General features: G+C 45.8%; 2 protein-coding genes across 2 annotated transcripts in view; one reads left to right on the top strand and one right to left on the bottom strand.

Moving 5' to 3' along the window:
* Positions 1–1336: 1336 nt before the first annotated feature.
* Positions 1337–9758, top strand: LOC135369943 (general transcription factor IIH subunit 2-like). The gene is made up of 14 exons (XM_064603550.1): positions 1337–1459; positions 1655–1766; positions 1835–1921; positions 2590–2695; positions 2899–3004; positions 3460–3550; positions 4482–4569; positions 4657–4733; positions 4872–4902; positions 6536–6587; positions 6659–6765; positions 6997–7105; positions 7201–7240; positions 7351–9758. Exons 1-14 carry the CDS (start codon positions 1401–1403, stop codon positions 7465–7467), a joined length of 1182 nt encoding a protein of 393 aa, XP_064459620.1. The 5' UTR covers positions 1337–1400; the 3' UTR covers positions 7468–9758.
* Positions 8591–18752, bottom strand: part of LOC135369942 (high affinity cationic amino acid transporter 1-like) — a 32146-nt gene continuing 21984 nt past the window's right edge. The window contains exons 3-6 of the mRNA XM_064603549.1: positions 16802–17395; positions 15718–16210; positions 14704–14944; positions 8591–13973 (exon numbers count right to left, since the gene is read on the bottom strand). Coding sequence (XP_064459619.1) covers positions 14718–14944; positions 15718–16210; positions 16802–17395 — 1314 coding nt within the window. The 3' untranslated portion in view covers positions 8591–13973; positions 14704–14717. The remainder of the gene's footprint in view (positions 13974–14703; positions 14945–15717; positions 16211–16801; positions 17396–18752) is intronic.

The following is an 18752-nucleotide window of genomic DNA, read 5'->3' as shown; positions in this document are numbered from 1 at the left end:
ACATTTAGTCCCGACGTTTACTCCCCAGGACTGCAAATTGTCACTAAACTTCGCGAATGGTCTCCTGAATGCAAAAGTCTACGTAAATATGTGCCCTTGGTCAATTTGAACGACATAAGGCTGTATAACTCACACAACGGAGCAATTTTCCAGCCACACAGAGTAAGAAACAGTTAGCGCATCTTCGCAAATTGTGCCCTAGTATGGCGCAAGATTTTATATCACTCGATATATCACGGTTGACGGTTTGCTTCAAAGTATCTTCATGCATGCGCACCAATTATGTACCTGGGACTCTTACAACAGCGCCTGAAATGCGGTCTTCACTTTGTGACATTCATTTACTCCCGTACATTTACTCCCTAAAGGGACTATTTTTTGTGGCAATGCAATTACTCCCCAAAAGGAGTAAAAGTACTCCTTTTTTTTCTTAGAGTGATATAATTACTCGTGACTAATATGTTGTAGCGAAGGAACTCTATAAGGAAGTATTATAGCCGCAACACTGACCTGCCTCTTTCCAACCCAAGTTAAACGTCAAGAAAAACAAAAAACCTTCACAGCACGGGCCAATATAGGAGGCGGTCACCACAATCAGTTTCCGCGCACGAGCCAATGTAATAAAGAAAACCTGCGGCCTCAGCTTTCTTGTCTTGTTCCTCTTTTTGCGAAATGTATGGCTACGTGTATTGTGTTGGCTTCAGGAGGGGGCTGGAACGGAGATGTCGGAGTCTCGAGATTTAATATCCTGCGTTTGTCTGTGGCTCGCAGCTTCTTCGGCATGACTGGCGCATCTTATATATATTGCTATACGTTTCTTCTTTCGTCTCGGGGATTGTCTTCCTGCTTCCTTTGTTTGTTGTCTTTTGCCCCGTTTGTACGAACGTCGACGTAGTTTTTGGGCTGATGGCATTGAGGTCCAGATTGACTCGTGTTCTTATAATATACGTGCGTATCTACTTGCGATAAAACACGCTTGTATGCCCCTGTTTGGGTTCGGTGGAGTTGGTTCGAAACCTATAGAAATGTTCGAAAATGCCGCACTTCCATGGGGCCACCGAGCATGGGTTAGAATCGGTGAATAACAAAAAGAAGAACGAAACAAAAGTAAGAAAACTGCAAATCATTTCGTGAAAATTCCCTGTAGGCATTGTATAGTACTTTTTTTTTCTAATTGTTTTATTGTTATACAAGGTTTGAGTTGCAAGAAAGTAAGCGACTTTGTGAAACCGGTTTATTTGTCCTCTTCTTGTTCCTTGCTGTGGTATCATCTGCACAAATATTTCGCACCTTTTAAAAGTGTCCGTGTCAAATTCTTCCAGGTTTCGGTATTCATCCCGCGACGCCTTGCCGCCTTGCCTGGTGGTGACATTCAACGGGGACTTTGTGAACTAAACAAAATGGCAGACGACGAAGATGGGAAGGGCTACCGGTGGGAAACTGAATATGAGAGAACTTGGTAAGTTTCATATCTTTCTTCACGAAACAGGTGAATACAGTATCGCAGTGTATGCCTACCGCCTTGGGATGTGTAAAGTTGTCTGCGGATTTCAACATCTAGTTGTGCTGCCTATTGTTTACATCACCAAGTTGTTACGCGCGGGTGCAGTCAATAACATGCTTGCGTGACACGAAACACATTTATATTGTACAGGGAGGCCATCAAAGAAGATGACTCTGGTCTTCTGCAACCTAGCGTCCAGGACTATGTCCACAGGACGAAGCGAAAGCAGATGCTTTCCAAGAAGAACATTAGACTCGGGATGGTACTAAAAACGTCACTTACTCTCATCTCCTGCTTTCGTTTTATAACCTGCACCCTCGTAATTTACAGATGAGGCATCTGTATCTCATCATCGATTTCTCAGAAGCTATGGCCGAACCTGATCTAAAACCTTCGCGGCTGGTCGCTACGCTAAAGGTGATGTGATTTTATGTGCCCCCCACTGTATGCTTTCTGTGCTATATCCCCAAGAACACGTTGACATCCCTGACTCATCCTGAGGATGTCACTGTGGGACAGAAATGACATCCTGTACTATATGTTGCAACTGTGAGAAGTTGCGACTTTTCGTGAAAGTGGGTGCAAAATGTAACTTAAATTAAGTTTCAAGAGTGCTACTGTGGGAAGGCATGTGTTTGCACTGAAGAGATGTAAGCTTGCTTACGATAACTACGAAAAATAACTGCTGCTTAAGTATAAGAAGCATGCGACTGGACAGTACAAATACTAAAATGAAGTTCTTCTAAAGTTCAAGTTACCCTATTGTGGTAGATGTAGCGGTAACTACGACTGGACGTAACGTAACACACAGACCTGTTGTAGTTGCCCCCAAGCTCAGTCTTTCGTCATCATGGATCTTGTCCACCAGCTGGCATGCGTGCGCTCTATTTTTTCTCTAGCAGTAACAAGTTACAGTTCTGAGTTACTACTTTCATAAGATAGCTGAATCTGTAACATGATGTAATATAACTTACCCACAACATGCGCGTTCAGTACTGCCAGTTGTAAGTTCCTGAGTAATAGGCGAGGACATGAACTTACTGTTACGTATCGCTTAATAGTGTCCACCTTTTTTTTTATTACAGATGCTAGAACTGTTCGTAGAGGAATTTTTCTACCAGAACCCGATTAGCAACCTGGGTATCATTTCCACGTTTAACAAAAAGGCAGAAAAGTTAGCAGAACTTGCAGGTAAGGGTTTGCAACATAAAGCAACATTGTTAGCGTAAACAACGGGAAGGACAGACACGGACACGCAAGACCCAGGATCGAGTCCTGGCGTCCGCACCCTTTTTCCCCGAGTTGCTCGAATTAATTGTTAACGTATTGGAATGTGATGTAGCATGAATCATGTTCATTTGAAATTCGTGGGGGTGACCTCTAACGTGGTGCAGGGAATCCTCAGAAAATGGTCGAGGTATTGAAGTCGTCAACCACAAAGACACCGTGCGGGGAACCGTCGTTGCAGAATTCATTGGAACTGGCTTCTCAGGTATTGAAGTAAGTGCATAACGTTATCAAGGTGTGTGGTATCCAACAAAATAGACCAGATGGTAACTGTTTTGTACGCGTATCCTGTAATTCTCGCAAAAGTAAAAAATTGGGGGAGAAAACATTTCCAGCTTCCATGTGAATGCTGAGCCTGGAGAGACTTAATACATTTCAAGTAAAGTAGAATCGAAATACCTCAAATAAGGTTAGCTGGCTCCACGCATCAGCGGTTGCAGGAAACATGTCATCTACTATCTTAAGATTTGTGGGCATAGCGGGAAGCACTAGTAACGTAAAGTAAATGTAGTAAACGTAAAGTAAATGTAGTAAACGTAAAGTAAATGTAGTAAACGTAAAGTATATGTAAGGTAGTAACGTAAAGAATATCGCAGCAACATTTGTGCTTGGGCAACGCTTCAATTTAATAAGGTCATATCTGTCTCTTTTTTTTTTCTTCTGTGCAGGCATTTGCCTTCCCATACAAGCAGAGAAGTCCTCGTAATTCTAGGCAGTTTAACAACGTGCGACCCTGGCGACATCTACAGCACAATAGAGGTACTGTTTCAAAGGAGCAGTTGAACTAGGGAGAAAAAAAGGTTATCTCATTGACTGTGTTGAAATGTGCCTCCACTGTATTGTGTTTTTACGCAATAAATACTGCCCTAGCGAATATCTATAGAGCCTAAAGTTTTAGGGTTTAACCCGATTCTTCCCCGAATTTGCACCCCGAATTGAAGGTTGGTTCTTTAAGGTGAAACCCGATTTTTATCCGGCAAATTACAGTCACTGACACGTCTGTAGGAATGCGCACTAACTTGTTTTGCAGCAAATGCAGTTATCAAACCAGTACAGTCAGTTTGTGCAACTGAGCCCGATTTCTCCCAAATTTCAGCATACTGAAAGTTTTTTCATCCGAATTCGCACGAATTTAGGGCACATGTTTATTTACCCGATTTTGAGCCCCCGAATTTAGAAAAAAAAAATGTCCCGAAAACTTCAGGCTCTAAATATATAGCATCCACGGCAGACATTTGATTCCCCCACTCGTGCAAAGCTCTCCTCTTTTCTGCGGAGGCCATGTGACAAAGTGCCTGCATCCACTCAGTGGAGGGATCGCGGAGTGATGTCCGCCGAAATCTGTTGTCGGCACAGTCGGGGTCAGCGCGTTGTCTGCTGTGTACGTTTCTCAGTCACATCTTGGAAATTATTAGTATTCCTCGTACCATGTTCATTCTGTCATGCTGCTCAGCACCTCGGGTTCTACTGCAGGTGCTCATTCTTTGCCGTTTGCATTGTCGCTCGTGTCAGGTATATTTAGCGAAAAAGCAGCACCTCTCTTCAGACAGATTCGCAAGTCGGCGCCGACGGATTTAACGGCGCTCGATGGTGGTTCATAGTCAGGCTCATTGAAATGTAGACTGCATATCTGAGTTACACCAGCTCACTTGCCTCCTACTCCTCTGTTCAGTGTAATATTCCATTACAGATGGTGAAAAAACAAAACGTCAGGTGCAGCGTCATAGGCCTCGCTGCGGAGCTGCGTGTCTGTCGTGCCCTTACAAAGTCCACTGGAGGTAACATTATTCTTGTCCAACACAATTGAAAGATGGGAGTACCCAAGTCGCGTGGCAGATTTCAGTCAGCCGCTTTCGTCTCTGCAGGCACGTACGGCGTTATACTGGATGAGCCCCACTTCAAAGACCTCCTGTTCCAACATGTGGCACCGCCTCCAGTTATCGTAAGTTCTTGTGTCAGTTTCTTTATCTTCTCAGTTCCCTCGTCGGTTCACCGATAAGACCGTTAGCTATCGTGCTTCTCGTATAATTTGTAGTTGTTATTTTGAAAAACTCTCAGTTACGATGTTCTACTTTTGTAGGGAAACGCCGAGTCGTCGCTTATCCGTATGGGTGAGTAACATACCTCCAAGTGACTTTTAGTCTTTTCTCTCTCTCTCTCTAATTTTGTCTTCTTAAAGCCCGTTTCCACATTTTCTTGAATGTACAGCTGCCATCAACCTTAATAATAACGCTGGAAAAAAATTCTGTCTCATTTCCAAGCGCGATAACAGTCGCCCTAGGGGCATTGGGGGAATGTTATGTTAACAAAATCCTTGTGTTAAACTGACAGAATAATTTTGTTCAGTTAAGAGTTCCTCCATGACCCCAAGGGTTGCTGTAATCGCGGTCGGGAATGAGACCATATTTTTTTCCAGTGTTGTTATTAAGGTTGAGGGGAGCTGTACATGAACTTAGCACGCATTTAATAATGGGCCACCTTTACAAATGCGCATTGAGTTTTGTCACGCGTGTATTCCTGTTACAGTTGAGCCTCTATATAACTAAATTGAAAATGACCGCACTTTAATTCGTTAAATAGAATAATTCGTTAAGCTGAATATGCCCAGAAAAAATGGCCAGTGCGCCACCCCACGTGCCCCATTCCACGCTACACCGTCATAAGACTGGCATAAAAACACGCTACGCACGGTTATTATTGAATGTTGCACGATTCTCAATGAGTGCAGACGTCATTGCCGTACCTGCTGTTCAGAAGCGTACGAAAAAAAGTAAGTCCTAGCTTGAACCGTACTTTCCGTCTATGGGGAAATGTACGTGCAACAGAAAAGTAATACGTTATAAGTTTTATGGTTCATATAGAGGATTTCGTTAAATCGACATTCGTTATGTGGAGGTTCAGCTGTACCATCTTCCGTTAAGTTGATGGTTTTAAATTCTTAGTGGAGCTATGAAACCCCACTTATACCATTTTTTTGTTTGTTTTTGGCATAGCAGCTTGTGTAACAAAAAACATAAGCCGAGAGAAATGAGCAACGAAAGGGGCCGGTTGGTACACGACAAAAGAACCAACGACAGAAAAACACCCAAGATGGACATGGAACGTTGTAACGACGTTCCCTGGATTTGTCTTGGACGTTTCTCCGTCGTCGGTTCTTCACCCCATACAAACCCTTCTTCTACATCAGAAAGCCTGGAAGTGGACGACTGGTGTTGACGTCAGTCTGTGACATATAGACTCTGGCACAAGCAGCACCATGCCCTGTCCATAGCAGATGGATTTTTTAATGGGAAATGAGCCATCGCTACACTGATGCTACGTCACACTGATCTGATCGCATCACACTAGGGGATCAGACCTCCAAGGGATGCTTTTTGGAGGCATTTCTGCAACGTAGATCGCGCATTAACGAGACAGCCTCACTGGCTTTTTGCTCTATGTTCCACCCACAAACGAATAATAAGGATTGATTGATTGATTGATTGGTTGACAGCATTCAGCAACATTCAGCACTGTAGGTGGCTCCCAGTGGACTACTCGATGAATGAAGCAGGGTTCCCATCAATGCCGAGTGTTATTTCATTGCTCCTTTAAACTATTTCATCATCCTACTTATCACCGATAGGCTCTGCATCGTAGTCATAGCCGCGCTAGTGCCAAAAAATTGAAATCCTCGTCATCGCATGATAATAAAATGAGCGACTGATAAGATAGCTTTAAAAGCTTCAATTTTTTATACTCCAGGGTTTCCATATCACAGAAGCGAGGGAGAGGGAAAACCATCAATGTGCTTCTGGTAAGTTTTTTTGTGCCATTTTGACCACATCCACGTTCAGTGGAAGGAATCCCTGTCTTCCTCCTTTCCAGTCATCTTGAAAGCAAAAACCCGTCTGAAGGTTTTGGAACAGGCGGCTACTATTGCCCCCAGTGTAACGGAAAGTACTGTGAACTTCCAGTGGAGTGCAAGGCGTGCAGTGAGTACTGTTTTGCCCTTCCCCCCCCTCATTTTTGATGTGTCAGGTTGGCACGTGAAAGCAACCTCATTTTCTCGCCCAATCGTCACACATTCCTAGATGCTCGGCGTCATCTTGAAGCCTAAACGGGTTGATACATGTTGTTTAGCATAATGCGCACACTGTACAGCACGCTCGAGTATTGAGGAAAGGGGAGCTCAGTACCCTCTCTTTCCTTCTCTGTGCTTTCAGGGCTGACTCTGGTATCTGCGCCTCACTTGGCAAGGTCGTTCCACCACCTCTTTGCTCTCGATCCTTTCGAAGAAGTGCCTCAAGATCAACTCTCCGAAAACACCGCAGTGTAAGTACGGGTTTGGTCGGGAGCAAGGATGTCTTTTCGTACTTAAAATTTTGGGAGGCGCAATTAAAAGTAACATATGTACTATCTCCGTCCAGGTTTTGTGCCGCTTGTCAAAATGAAATTAAGGACAAGCACGTGAGTATGAAACCGATAATTTTGTAGTAGCGTGCTGCAACTGGAGTTTTCTGCTTTTCACGAAATGTGCGCACGAGAAAGATAAACACATAATGGCATCCCTCTCGCAGGTGTACACGTGCACCAAGTGCCAAGAGCTGTTTTGTCTCGAGTGCGACCTCTTCATACACGACACCTTGCATACCTGTCCAGGCTGTGCAAGTCACAAGGGAACTACGGTGTTGTGATCTTCATAAAGCGTGTAAATATTAATGTATTTACTCCTCGCGGTTGTCCTTGCTCCTTACATCTACAGGGCATGCAACGTTCTAGCAGTTAATATATGTAATTTGTGAATGAGCAGTGCGGTGCTTCTCACATTAACTGGGATGTATCAAAGGACACTGCTGGGTTGTTTGGACATTGTTGGAACCCGGCTGCAGATACGAACAATTTGGTGCCACAAATTGGTTATAGTGAATTGTGCTGGTCACCGCGGAAGAGCGTACAGTGCATTGAGTGGGTACGTTACTGGTGTGTGTATATAATACCAATTTATGCTGACTACACCAAAAATGTGGGCCGTGTAGACTGAGACACGTGCTCATTTTCGGTCACCTCTCTCTATGTCCTCCTCTCAGTCACATTCCAAGCCATAAACAATAATAGCTGCCAAGGAAATCCTTGATCCTCTGTAAGCAATCCTTGATGATGAATGGAGCCTGGTAAGGAAGCTTCACTTCCTTTTAATCAAACTGAATCTAAGACTACAAAACATGAAGCAATGATGCTTCATTGCTTCATGTTTTTAGTTTTAGACTCAGTTTGATTAAAAGGGTTGAAAGTTAACCAAGTCATAAACAATAACAAGACTACAAAACATGAAGCAATGATGCTTCATTGCTTCATGTTTCGTATGGTGCTTCATGCTTCAGTTTGATTAAAAGGAAGCTTCACTTCCCTTTAATCAAACTGGATCTAAAACTACAACACATGAAGCAACGATGCTTCATTGCTTCACGCTCAAGTTACGCTAATTGTCACAGGAGCGCCGCCTCCCGTTTTCGACAAATAGGGGGAAGATGGTTGACTCGGAGCGCAGTGCGTGCTGAAGTTCTGTTTTAAGGCTGTATGTGTAGGCAACAATGGGCAACGCGAGACTGACGTGAGGGCTTTGAAATGTTTTTGGTTTTCCATTTTCGGTCGACACTCACACCACCTGGCATGTATGGCTTGGCAAACGAGTAGGGGCCGTTAAATAATGATGATGATAAAGAGCGGAATTAAATAACGATAATACACGTGGCGAGCAAAATTAGTTCCTGTGTAGTACACACAGGTGCTCGTGTTTTTCAACAGCACTGGACACGATTGAGGGATGGATTGATTTTTATTATTACTCACATTCACCCTGATTCATGAATGTGGATCGTACTAACAGACTCATCACATGCACTAGAGCTTCAGACAGTGAGCAAGGGGTTCCTAACACACTTTGCTGTACTTTGAGGGGCCAGTGCCACTAGATTCATTGTCATGGCAACGGGTGACAATGCTTTACACAACCATTCTAGTATATTTGTGTATGGCACACAATAATCACATCGATATTTGAGACAGAGAAGGCAATAAAAACATGCACACACACACACACGTGCCAACACATTTGACGAGCGTCTTCGTAATGTCTCAAGAGTCGATACTTAAGACGTCTACAACGTTGAGCCGAAATTGAGCCAACGTTGCCAATGTCTGCAGAAATTGATAAAGGCAAAGGAACATTTTCGTTGTTCAAGTTGAAGAAATGTGATTATTACACTGTGCTTATCCTCACATGTTTGCAATAGTGTTATAAGTGCACGTGAAACATACAAAAATCACGAGTGAAAAAACATCTAAAAAGAACTGTGATATTATACACGCACTAGAAAGTACAGCAATGTAACAGAACCCAAGAAATGCACTTCAATAGTTGTAGCACTTATAGTTCTACACAGGTAGTCTTCACTGACAGTATCCACTTCACAGTTAATTACAGAATGGTGTGTACCACAAAACTTGCACTAAACAACTGGACGAAATTGTTCCGTGTCTGTTTCTGTACACGTTGCTGTAGCAACCTCGTTAATCACACATGTCACATTAATTAATTAACCACACATCAGCTTCACTATACATTGAGACTTCGCAAATGTTTAAAGTATGAAGGAAATACAGTGAAACAAAAGCCGGTGAAGTGCTTGACTTCATTTGAAGTCGAATGTGGAACAAAATAGTATGGATATACTTATGCGGGGTTTTCAATTGGGGAACATTGTGGCAATATGTATTAGGTAAACACGTTTACTTGTGTTTACCTTGTAACACTTATGTGCTAATACAGTAATCTGTAATATTGGAGACTGGTTTACTTACACTGCCTCACAGTCCAACTATCATTTATTGTTACACCACACCAAAAATATGTACAGAATCTAACTGAACCCGAATCTATATGTAATCACACTGAAATCAAAATAAATCTTCGAGGTCAGCATGATTTTGAATCAGCTGTGTTTCACCGTATGTACATACTTGTTATCGGCGTTCAAATTTGAAAACTGCGATATTTAACGTGATTCTAAAAAAAAATCACAAAATTTACGCGGCCCTGTTACACAAAATTGCTCACTTGTACAGAAACTGGAGTGGCAAAAGTTAAAAATCTTCATCTTACAAGTACACTTGTATTTGTAATACTGGCTGGAAGCTACATTATTATGTACATGAATGTGTTCTGCAAGTCACTGTTATAAGGCTGAATGCTTTCGATTGACACAGGTATACAACCGATCTGTTGGAATGGTATCCTTTTGTAACCTCACATGCAGTGTATTGGATCTAGCAGTTTGCTTACTGACAGTGTTTGGGAGAGGGAATAAAGACCCACGACGTCGAGAAGCTTCTAAGCGCAGATCCTTTTTATCGGGGGTGTCGTCTGCAACCCTTGGATATGTCAGCGTGTCACTTTGAAGTAATTGAAATACCCTTACTCTCATCGTTATCATTATCTGCGCAAAAATTTAACTGGAAGCAAAAGAATGGCAGTATTGCCGTTTGCGGGGATAACCGTAACGTCGACGTCGCACGGCTGGTTGACCTCTAGCAGTCGCGGATTGTAGTCATCGTCGGAATGGAATGTTGACACGGTCGTATAACCCTGTTGCAGTAAATCCTGATGTAGGAACCTTTGTCTTAGGGCACGTTTCTGGAGTTTCTGTAAGCGCTTTACTGGAACACGGTTCTACAATGCAGCGATGTCACTGGGGGGGGGGGGGGGGGGGGGCGAGAGGTGCGGTCCCTCCACCGGGTGATGCGACCAAAGGGGGTGATGCGTTGCACCAGTAGCGAGGCTTCCTCACTTTTTCCGAGGTGCGATGCCGCAAAAGCTACGCGAGGCGCCTTCTGCGAGCACGTCATGTTTTTTTTTTCTGGGTGTGCAATGTCAGAAAATTTGTATATTCTATAGACTGAGCCCGCAGTACTCTTTTCTTTACAATTGCTCTTATAGTTTTTTTTAAGATTAAAATTGAAAATTATGGGCAACACCGCGTTGTAGTCGCCACCAAACTACGCACTGCTCGTCAAGTACGGCGACAAAACGGCATTTCAGCCGCATAATGGTGTGTCTTAAGACAAAGGAGGTCGGCTGTGTGTTGGCTAAAACCCACACTTGCACTCATCTTTAGTGATGCGTTCCCTAGCGATGCTACTGCTACAATGTTTGGGTTTGACTGGAGATCCAACGTGTAGAATTTGCGACACTGTTTCCACAAGGCCAATATTTTGTACTTCCTACAGCGACTACTTCTCTCGGGCTTATTGCTTTTGTCGCTGATGACCTTTATTCTTTTAGTGATTGACTTAAACACACATTTTGTGTTGGCTGACACACCACATCGGGTGCTCACTCACATAGAATGGTACATATATGGATTATGTCCAACACATTAGGAATGGAATGTACGGAGCGCATGTTCCTATCTCCCATGCTCCCGGCTCTACGTGCTCCTTCAACTGCACGGTATTGGAGTAGCAGTGTACTTGTTTCGAGTCATTCTCTGTATTGCTTACAATCACTTTACGCTTCGTAATATTGTAACGTCAACTATCATATTAATCCGTCATATTATGTACACAACCGTCAACAACTCTGAGCGAGAAAACGTAGGAACTATGTACATAATACAATAGAAGTGATATGTTGATGTAACCAGTTACAGTGGAAGATATCAGCTTTGCAAAGCGCACAGAACTGCAGATTAACGAAGTCAGTGATTGTCTAGAGATGAAATACATCAGCAAGCAAGTGCACTAACATGAACTTTAAACAACTTTGTACGTGCTGCACATTGACATCTTGAGATTTTTATGTGCAGCACTGCAACATCTGATGGTTTTTACAGGTGGTTCTGATGCCTGCTTGTTTATACTGGTCATGCTCCGTACAGCTCATGATTTCGTGGTCCTGATTGTTTTTTTTTTGCTATGTCCCATAGTTCTGATTGGTGGATTTGAAGCATTTTGTGCAGGCACTTAGTACTCCAACATCAACAAGAGGTGTCTCCTTTCATCCCCCAGTATTGAACGCGTGCAAACAACAGTATATTGTAAATACTAGTTGGGACAAGATTTACATGTAAGGTGAGCCAACCTATAACAGTATAGTATATAACTGTGCAGTTTCGCGTTCATTCCGTATATAACGCGGGATTAGTTACACCGTGGTATCCCTGTGACTCCGTGCCTACAAGGAGAGATTAATTAACGGCACACAATAGCTAACAAAGTGCAGTGAAGGGGTAATGATGTCCGTACATGAACGTCTCTATGTGTAGTTCAGGATGAAACAAATAGAGGCATGTGTCGGAACTTCTAACGTCCTCGAGTTTTGAAAACACAGGGTAATGATAACTATACAGTATTATGACTCTAAAGAAAAAAAAGATATCGCTATAAGCGGAATGTTTCATCCGAAGGTGTCCTTGTAAGCAAACATCCGAAACTATCGTTCTAAGCGGAGTATCACCTTTCCAGTATTTCTTCTCTCGGCAACTCTCGATGCAACATGGTATCGCTATTGTAACAAAATCGACTGCGTAATGTGTGCTCGAAATGTCCGGGGAATCGGGGATTTATGAACTTTACAAAAACGGTTCGTTCACTGTTTTCCTTCTGCATCACTTTGCCACGGAAACCGGTGAACCGGATTTCAACTTCGATGACACAGTTGTGCCGGGACCACGACCTACTAGATTATATCGACTACGTCATAATCGACAAACCCAATGAGGAGCCCGTCCGCACGATACGCTAGGGGCGCTACTCATCGGCCCGCGAGACCTCGCATCATGATTGGACGATGGAAATTTGAATTTTGAACGCGCAGAAGCTGACGCACGATTACCGTAGCAGACGACAGCAACAGTTCCTATGAAAAAGGCGTAGGATGATGATGATAATCAACTTTAGAAGGAAGCATCTCTCGTGGGACATTCACCGCCTGTACAAAAATGCTAAGGTAAGCTCACTGTGTATTCACACTCGACATCCTCACGGAAGATTCTAGGGGAAGAAAATGCAAAAACACTGCTTACAGAGACGAAGTTCCGTCCCGCGTTATGTTGAGCATTCACACGGAGCGGAATATTGGGAGTGGCGTACTGCGCACTTAGCAGACGACACTTAGCAGACGACACTTCGCAGACGACACCGTCAGCGTCTTTCTTGTCGTCTGCTAGGGAATACCTTGTGGCGCTCAGAAAGCTATGACGTTTTTCGCGTCTTCCGCTTCTGCGGGGAATGTCGCTCGTGCGAATACACGATAAAGTACAGAGCACTGTAGAAATTGGGGAAGCAACAGCCGCGCCGATGAGTAGACCGCTAGTCTCCAAATGCGGCGCTGGGAAGAAGTCCGTATGACATGGTCGATATAGTCTAGTAGGTCGTGGCCGGGACGAAGTATAACGGAGTCTTCCGTATTAACATATGAAGCGGAAAAGTACTACACCTCACTCCAGAAACCGAGCACAAAAACAAACACTGGGTGGAGAAATCGCATAATCGGGGGTTTCACTCTATTGATGTTCGTTACCTTTTCTTATCGACTTTCGATACCCAATACAACGAAACATTCGTTCGTTTCTCCAGTGGTGGAGAGTATGATGTGATTTATACTTAGGGCCCTGTGCTTTCGGTTTTTTTGTTTTGTTTTTGAAAATCACGGGGGGGGGGGGGGGTAAAAATCGGGTTTTATTTCGGGAGCTGTAAAATCGGGCGATTCCTGGCGGAAAAGCAGATTTTCGGGTTGAAAATAGAACAAAGAGCGCTTCTCGCACTTTAGATGAACACAAGATACGGAACAGCCATGCTGAATGCGCACTGCTCAGCCATGCAGCAGTGCCCGTAGTGGTGGCTGAATTGGCCAAGTTAGTTTTCCTGTTTTTTATGGTATTTTCCGGTTATGGTGGAAATCGGTGGGAGGGGGCTGTAAAAACGGGTTTTTCCCTAAAGCACGGGGCTCTATGTATACTCGTAGACTCGTTGCTAGTTTTCGCCTTGCCTCTTGTGGACGGTAGGCAGGATGGAAGGTATACGGATTGGAACAGAACAGCAAAGAAGCTTTGGGCATAACGAATAGTATGCAAAGTGCATGCGCAGTAACTAACGTTGTCGTTGTATTGCTGCCGGCGCGTCTGCTGCCTCCTGGAACATTCTGAAAGCAACAGTAGAAGCTTTTGGTTTACGATACGAAAGGAGGCATTGGAAAATCAAAGACACCAAAGCGACAAGACGACTCCTGCGTCCGAATTGCGCATGCTGAGAGTACCGTATTTTCACGCGTATTAGCCGCGGCTTATGCGCGATTTTTTTTTCTCGCGGGCGCCCTGCGGCTTATCAGCCGGTGCGGCTTATCTGATGGCTATTTCTTCCTGGTATTTTCCCCATACGCCGATTTTAACGAAAGGGCCGGCAGTGTCTCTGGAACAGCACTGCCCTGCCGATGCACGAACAGTGCGTAACAGGGACGGGTCCACATTCGAGTAGATTAATCTTCTTGGTGCATTCCCCCAAGCAGCTTTAAGGAAAGTGGTGACAGTGATTCACGTCTTCTGGAAGATCACTGACCCATCAGTCCACGAAAAACACCCGACAAGGGCACAATCCGATCTTGGTAGAACTCCAGAACTGACCTCCTCTGTTGTGCACTGTGCCGATCCTGGAGTATGGTCCACAGGGTTTATGGCCTTCTCTATGGTCTCCTTTGTCGCACAAATCAGTCGTCTCGTATTGCCCGCGGCTTATCTGCGGGTGCGGCTTATCTGCCAGAAAAGTTTCAAAACGTCCCAAAAAACGCGTCCTGCGGCTTATCTGCGGTGCGGCTTATACGCGTGAAATTACGGTACTCTATAGCACTGATATTCGCTGCGCTTTATTATACTCACGTGCGAGTTGTTGGTCAGTGCTGAATGAAGACCGTGTCGAGTTCGGCAAGCCGTCGCTGGCTACGGGGGTGACCTCGATGCGACGGTACGATGTGGGACACAATGTTATTGGCTGGAGGAGGCAGCGGCTGCAGAGATATTTTGGGCGATGTCGGAACGGGCGTCGTTGGACTGGGCAGTAGGGAGAAGTCACTGGCAGCCGTTGAACTGTGGATGCCATACAGGAAGTACACGGCCGTACCTGCACAGGGAAGTTGGAAAGACAACCGCTGGAGGGAATCTACTAGTCAGGCATTGCGAGGCTTCCTCAACTGAGACATCTTTGCCATTTCTGGAAGAAGGATCATCCATGGCATGGAATCTGGGGCAGAGCTTTGATGTCTGCATGGCGTTCTCTAACTGTTCGAGAAATTGTCGCTGATTTTTCACTGTCCGTACGTCTTGGTTGTGCGGGCAGAAATGCAACCGCACTTTGACGACTTATGTGCTGATGGCGGCATTGAATAGGAACTTACTGACTGCTACTGAAACTGTAACATGTACTCTTGCTGTATATAGACCTCTCAAATGACGCCATAGTGTTCGGCAGCGCCACCAATTTGGTAGAGTTGAACTACGCTCGAAGCTAGGGGCGAACAAGGTCGCGGCCGAAAGACACGGTCTTGAGGGGATTACGATGGTCCCTGAAAGGGACGCGACCTTCGGCCCTACTTTTCTTTCAAAAGGAGCCAGCGAACAAGTGCCCATTCGTGGAACCCAGCCCTCCCATTCCGATTTGTTTCGGTTTCAGGTCTGTCTACCAACGTCATGATGACGTTTCTCGGGTAGAGGTCTATTCACTCTCGTTTCCCTAGCATCGATGTCACCCCCTATAATGCATCCCAAGGGACGGTGGACGGAGCGGCTCCTGATGACTGCACGCATAAACGCATAGACGATGAAAACGCATAGTTTTAACTCAACCTACAGCGATCTTCTGCGGATCGTACAAAGAAGGAAAGCACGACAACTCACCCAGTACGAGCCATCCTAGGAAGACAGTCCAGGTGGACACAAGCAGGTCCACCAATAAACACACGTTGAGGAAGGCCCCAATAGCAGGCAACCATGGCACCATGGGTACCCGGAATGTGTACCCCGTCCCCATGCCAGTCCCCTGCGGTAACCTGGACAACACAACCAGAAGAGCTCCGACGGCTACTGCGCTGACCGTCGACACGATTGCACAGCCAAGGTGGGAAGCACTGGCCACAGTTCTAGAACCTACTTCCATGGTCGTTGCTAACAGAACGAGTGTTACGAGCAGTCCCATTACGGCCAGATCTGCGCGCCTCGCTGTGACGCTTGTGGGATCTTTGAGCACGCCGCCGTCCATGTCCGTGAGCGCAGCGACGCGGAGTCTCTCCTTGTAGTCTCGGACGATAGAGTCGATGTCTTCGTCGTCGTCGTCGTCGGATGAGGAAGATAGCTCTGAACTGGCATCTTCCGATACGGTCCTGGAACTCTCCTGAAATGTGGATATCATAGAGCTCGGAGCTTGCTGTCGACCAAGCGTTGTCTAGTACCGTTAACCACAACGACAGCCCTGATGCGTCTAGCACTATGTGAAGAATCTGAAGCTGTAAGGACAACGGACAGAAAGGACACGAGTACACGGGACCGGCTGCTCCGCTACAAGAAGATATTTTTGTCGTTGTCCTTACTGCGTTATACCTTACAACCGTTCCTTATACCGCTGTCCTTACAGCTCCAGTTTCTTCGTCTAGCTATGTACCAACAGGCCCACTCAGCCATCTTAATCAACATTGTGTCTAGCACCCCGTGTCAAGTCCATGGTCGCGTTCATAGGAGACAACACACCTAGAAGGTATTGCATTTTCGCTACAGTCCCAACCTATATAGGTAGGTGCCCTAGAAGAACTCTTAATACGAACCCCTATATTTTTATAGTTTCCGGCGTCCGGAACTAACGACAGTTCTTGCCAACCACAGTGAACAACAGACACAAGACATTGCTTCTCACTCATCAACCGCGATGCAGATCAGCACTTGTAACACGTATGGCGTGCAGCGCATGCGAGCTCTCATAATATCTCACCTGGACCTTCGATGTCTTCTTCTCCACGCCAGCACTCAACAGTCCGTACAGTGTTCTGCTGGGCGGATGATACCTCGTCACGAGGACTGCGAAACACACAATCGTATTGAGAACTAGCGGACCGGCCGCCATTAGGCCTAACAGCCTTGGAATGTGTCCGACAAGAGCGGCGACTGAAGCGAGGACCCCGGACGCCAGTATGGACCCGACCGGCGTTCCGGTGCGCTCTGACACACGCGCGAGGCTGCGGAAGAGCAATCCGTCGGCAGCGAGTGATCGGACTGCACCGCCGAGTGGAAACAAGCCGTACAAGGCTAACGTCGCTAGGCCTACTATCGTGGCAGCCGCCATGACGGTGCCCGCCCAGTCCGTGGAGCAGGAGGCGAGCATAGCGGCCAGTGGACGCGCTGTGTCGTGGCGGGACTGCAGGGTAGCCACAACGGCCATGGCGAAAGTGAGCAGGAAGGTGAGCGCTGTGCTGACGCCCACGGCGAGTGGAAGGTCTCGGGCTGGCTGTGGACTGTCCGGAGCGCGCTGCACAGCACTGTGGGGACCGATGAAGGCATACATGCACAAGGCGGCACCCGACAGGAGCTGTGGGACAACAAAGACAAATACATTCAGGCATGACTCCCTGGGCATGGTAGTGTTATGGCACGCCCTACTAGATTATAGAGACCATGTCATTTTGGAGCGACAAATAGACGCCTACTGCACCGACTTATTTTGCAATGCAAATCGGATCCCGCAAGCATACGATGTCCCTGTAGCCGAGCACTACATGGTCAACGCCTCTGAAGTTACAATGTCTTTTGAAGTCTATGCCATCACTAACCGTCTAAAGAGAAAGCCGATGACTCATTGGCCCACAGTCTTGCATTGTGGTGTCCCTTCGCTGTAGGAACAGCAAGGCGCTGTAGTTTCCTCAATGCACATGCCTTCTAATCTAGTTGGTTTTAGAGGTACCTCGCTAAATGGTAACTAACTATAATAGCTCTCAAACTTCTCCGCTTCAATGAAAGAAGGAAGTCACTGAAAAGGTTAGCCAGCTGCAGGACTCGAACACACATGTTGAGCTAACACACCTCCCCAAAGACTTCCAAGGGTGCACCATTTGAGGGGGAACCCCCCCCCCCTCACTCATTCCACACATATTCACTCTCACATGTTTTCTCACTCACTCTCACACACATTCATACGACGGGGCAACGCAAGCGGCATCTGTCGAACACGATATTTCATTGTTCTTAGGCGCTTGAGGCTTTGTGTGTTACCCTACCTTCTGTGTTCCAGCCTCAGAACATCACTTTCTCCGCTTCCTGGACAAATGTCCTTCACCGCCTACCACCGGCTTTGCTGTCTGAGGTCTTCCCTGGTTTTTGTTCCTTCGATGAACATTCGGTTCAGTGTACGGAAACCATAACGCCGCAGCCGTACTTTACGCTTGTATTTCATCGAAGACGTCAACGGAAATCGATGGCGCCGTGGCTGTGGTTTCGTACTTCTCTAGGCAATGCAAACTGTCCCAATATTGTGGCGATATCTGCATTGTCATTGTCGCATTCACGGACAAGATGGTAGTTTACAGAGATACTAACAAGGTGACAGTATCTCTAACGCTGCTGCGTCCAAAAACATGATAGTCTTGCCGTCGCCAGAAACGGATTGCGGCAAGATGACTTGGAAGCGCCCATGTTCTCTGCTCTTGCCATGCCACGCCAGGAATATTCCGCGTGTCTTCATTATTAACGCCCCGTGCAACTTATAGTGAGCTTTTCCCTGGGTCGTCCGGCAGGTTTTTCCAGCGGGATGTCGCGCAGCTACTCCTGAATTCGCCCAAGGACGTACACTAACCCCACTGTCCTTCTGTCCTTCCTGCTGTCCTCTCTACGTCTGTACTCTGTTCATTGCTTCGCCATCCTAGCACGGGACAACAAGAAGAAAAAGAAGA

This window comes from Ornithodoros turicata, chromosome 10, assembly GCF_037126465.1.
Source record: "Ornithodoros turicata isolate Travis chromosome 10, ASM3712646v1, whole genome shotgun sequence".
Classification (NCBI taxonomy): domain Eukaryota; kingdom Metazoa; phylum Arthropoda; class Arachnida; order Ixodida; family Argasidae; genus Ornithodoros; species Ornithodoros turicata.
The sequence above is the reverse complement of the archived record's forward strand: the minus strand, read 5'-3'. Positions and strand labels throughout refer to the sequence as shown.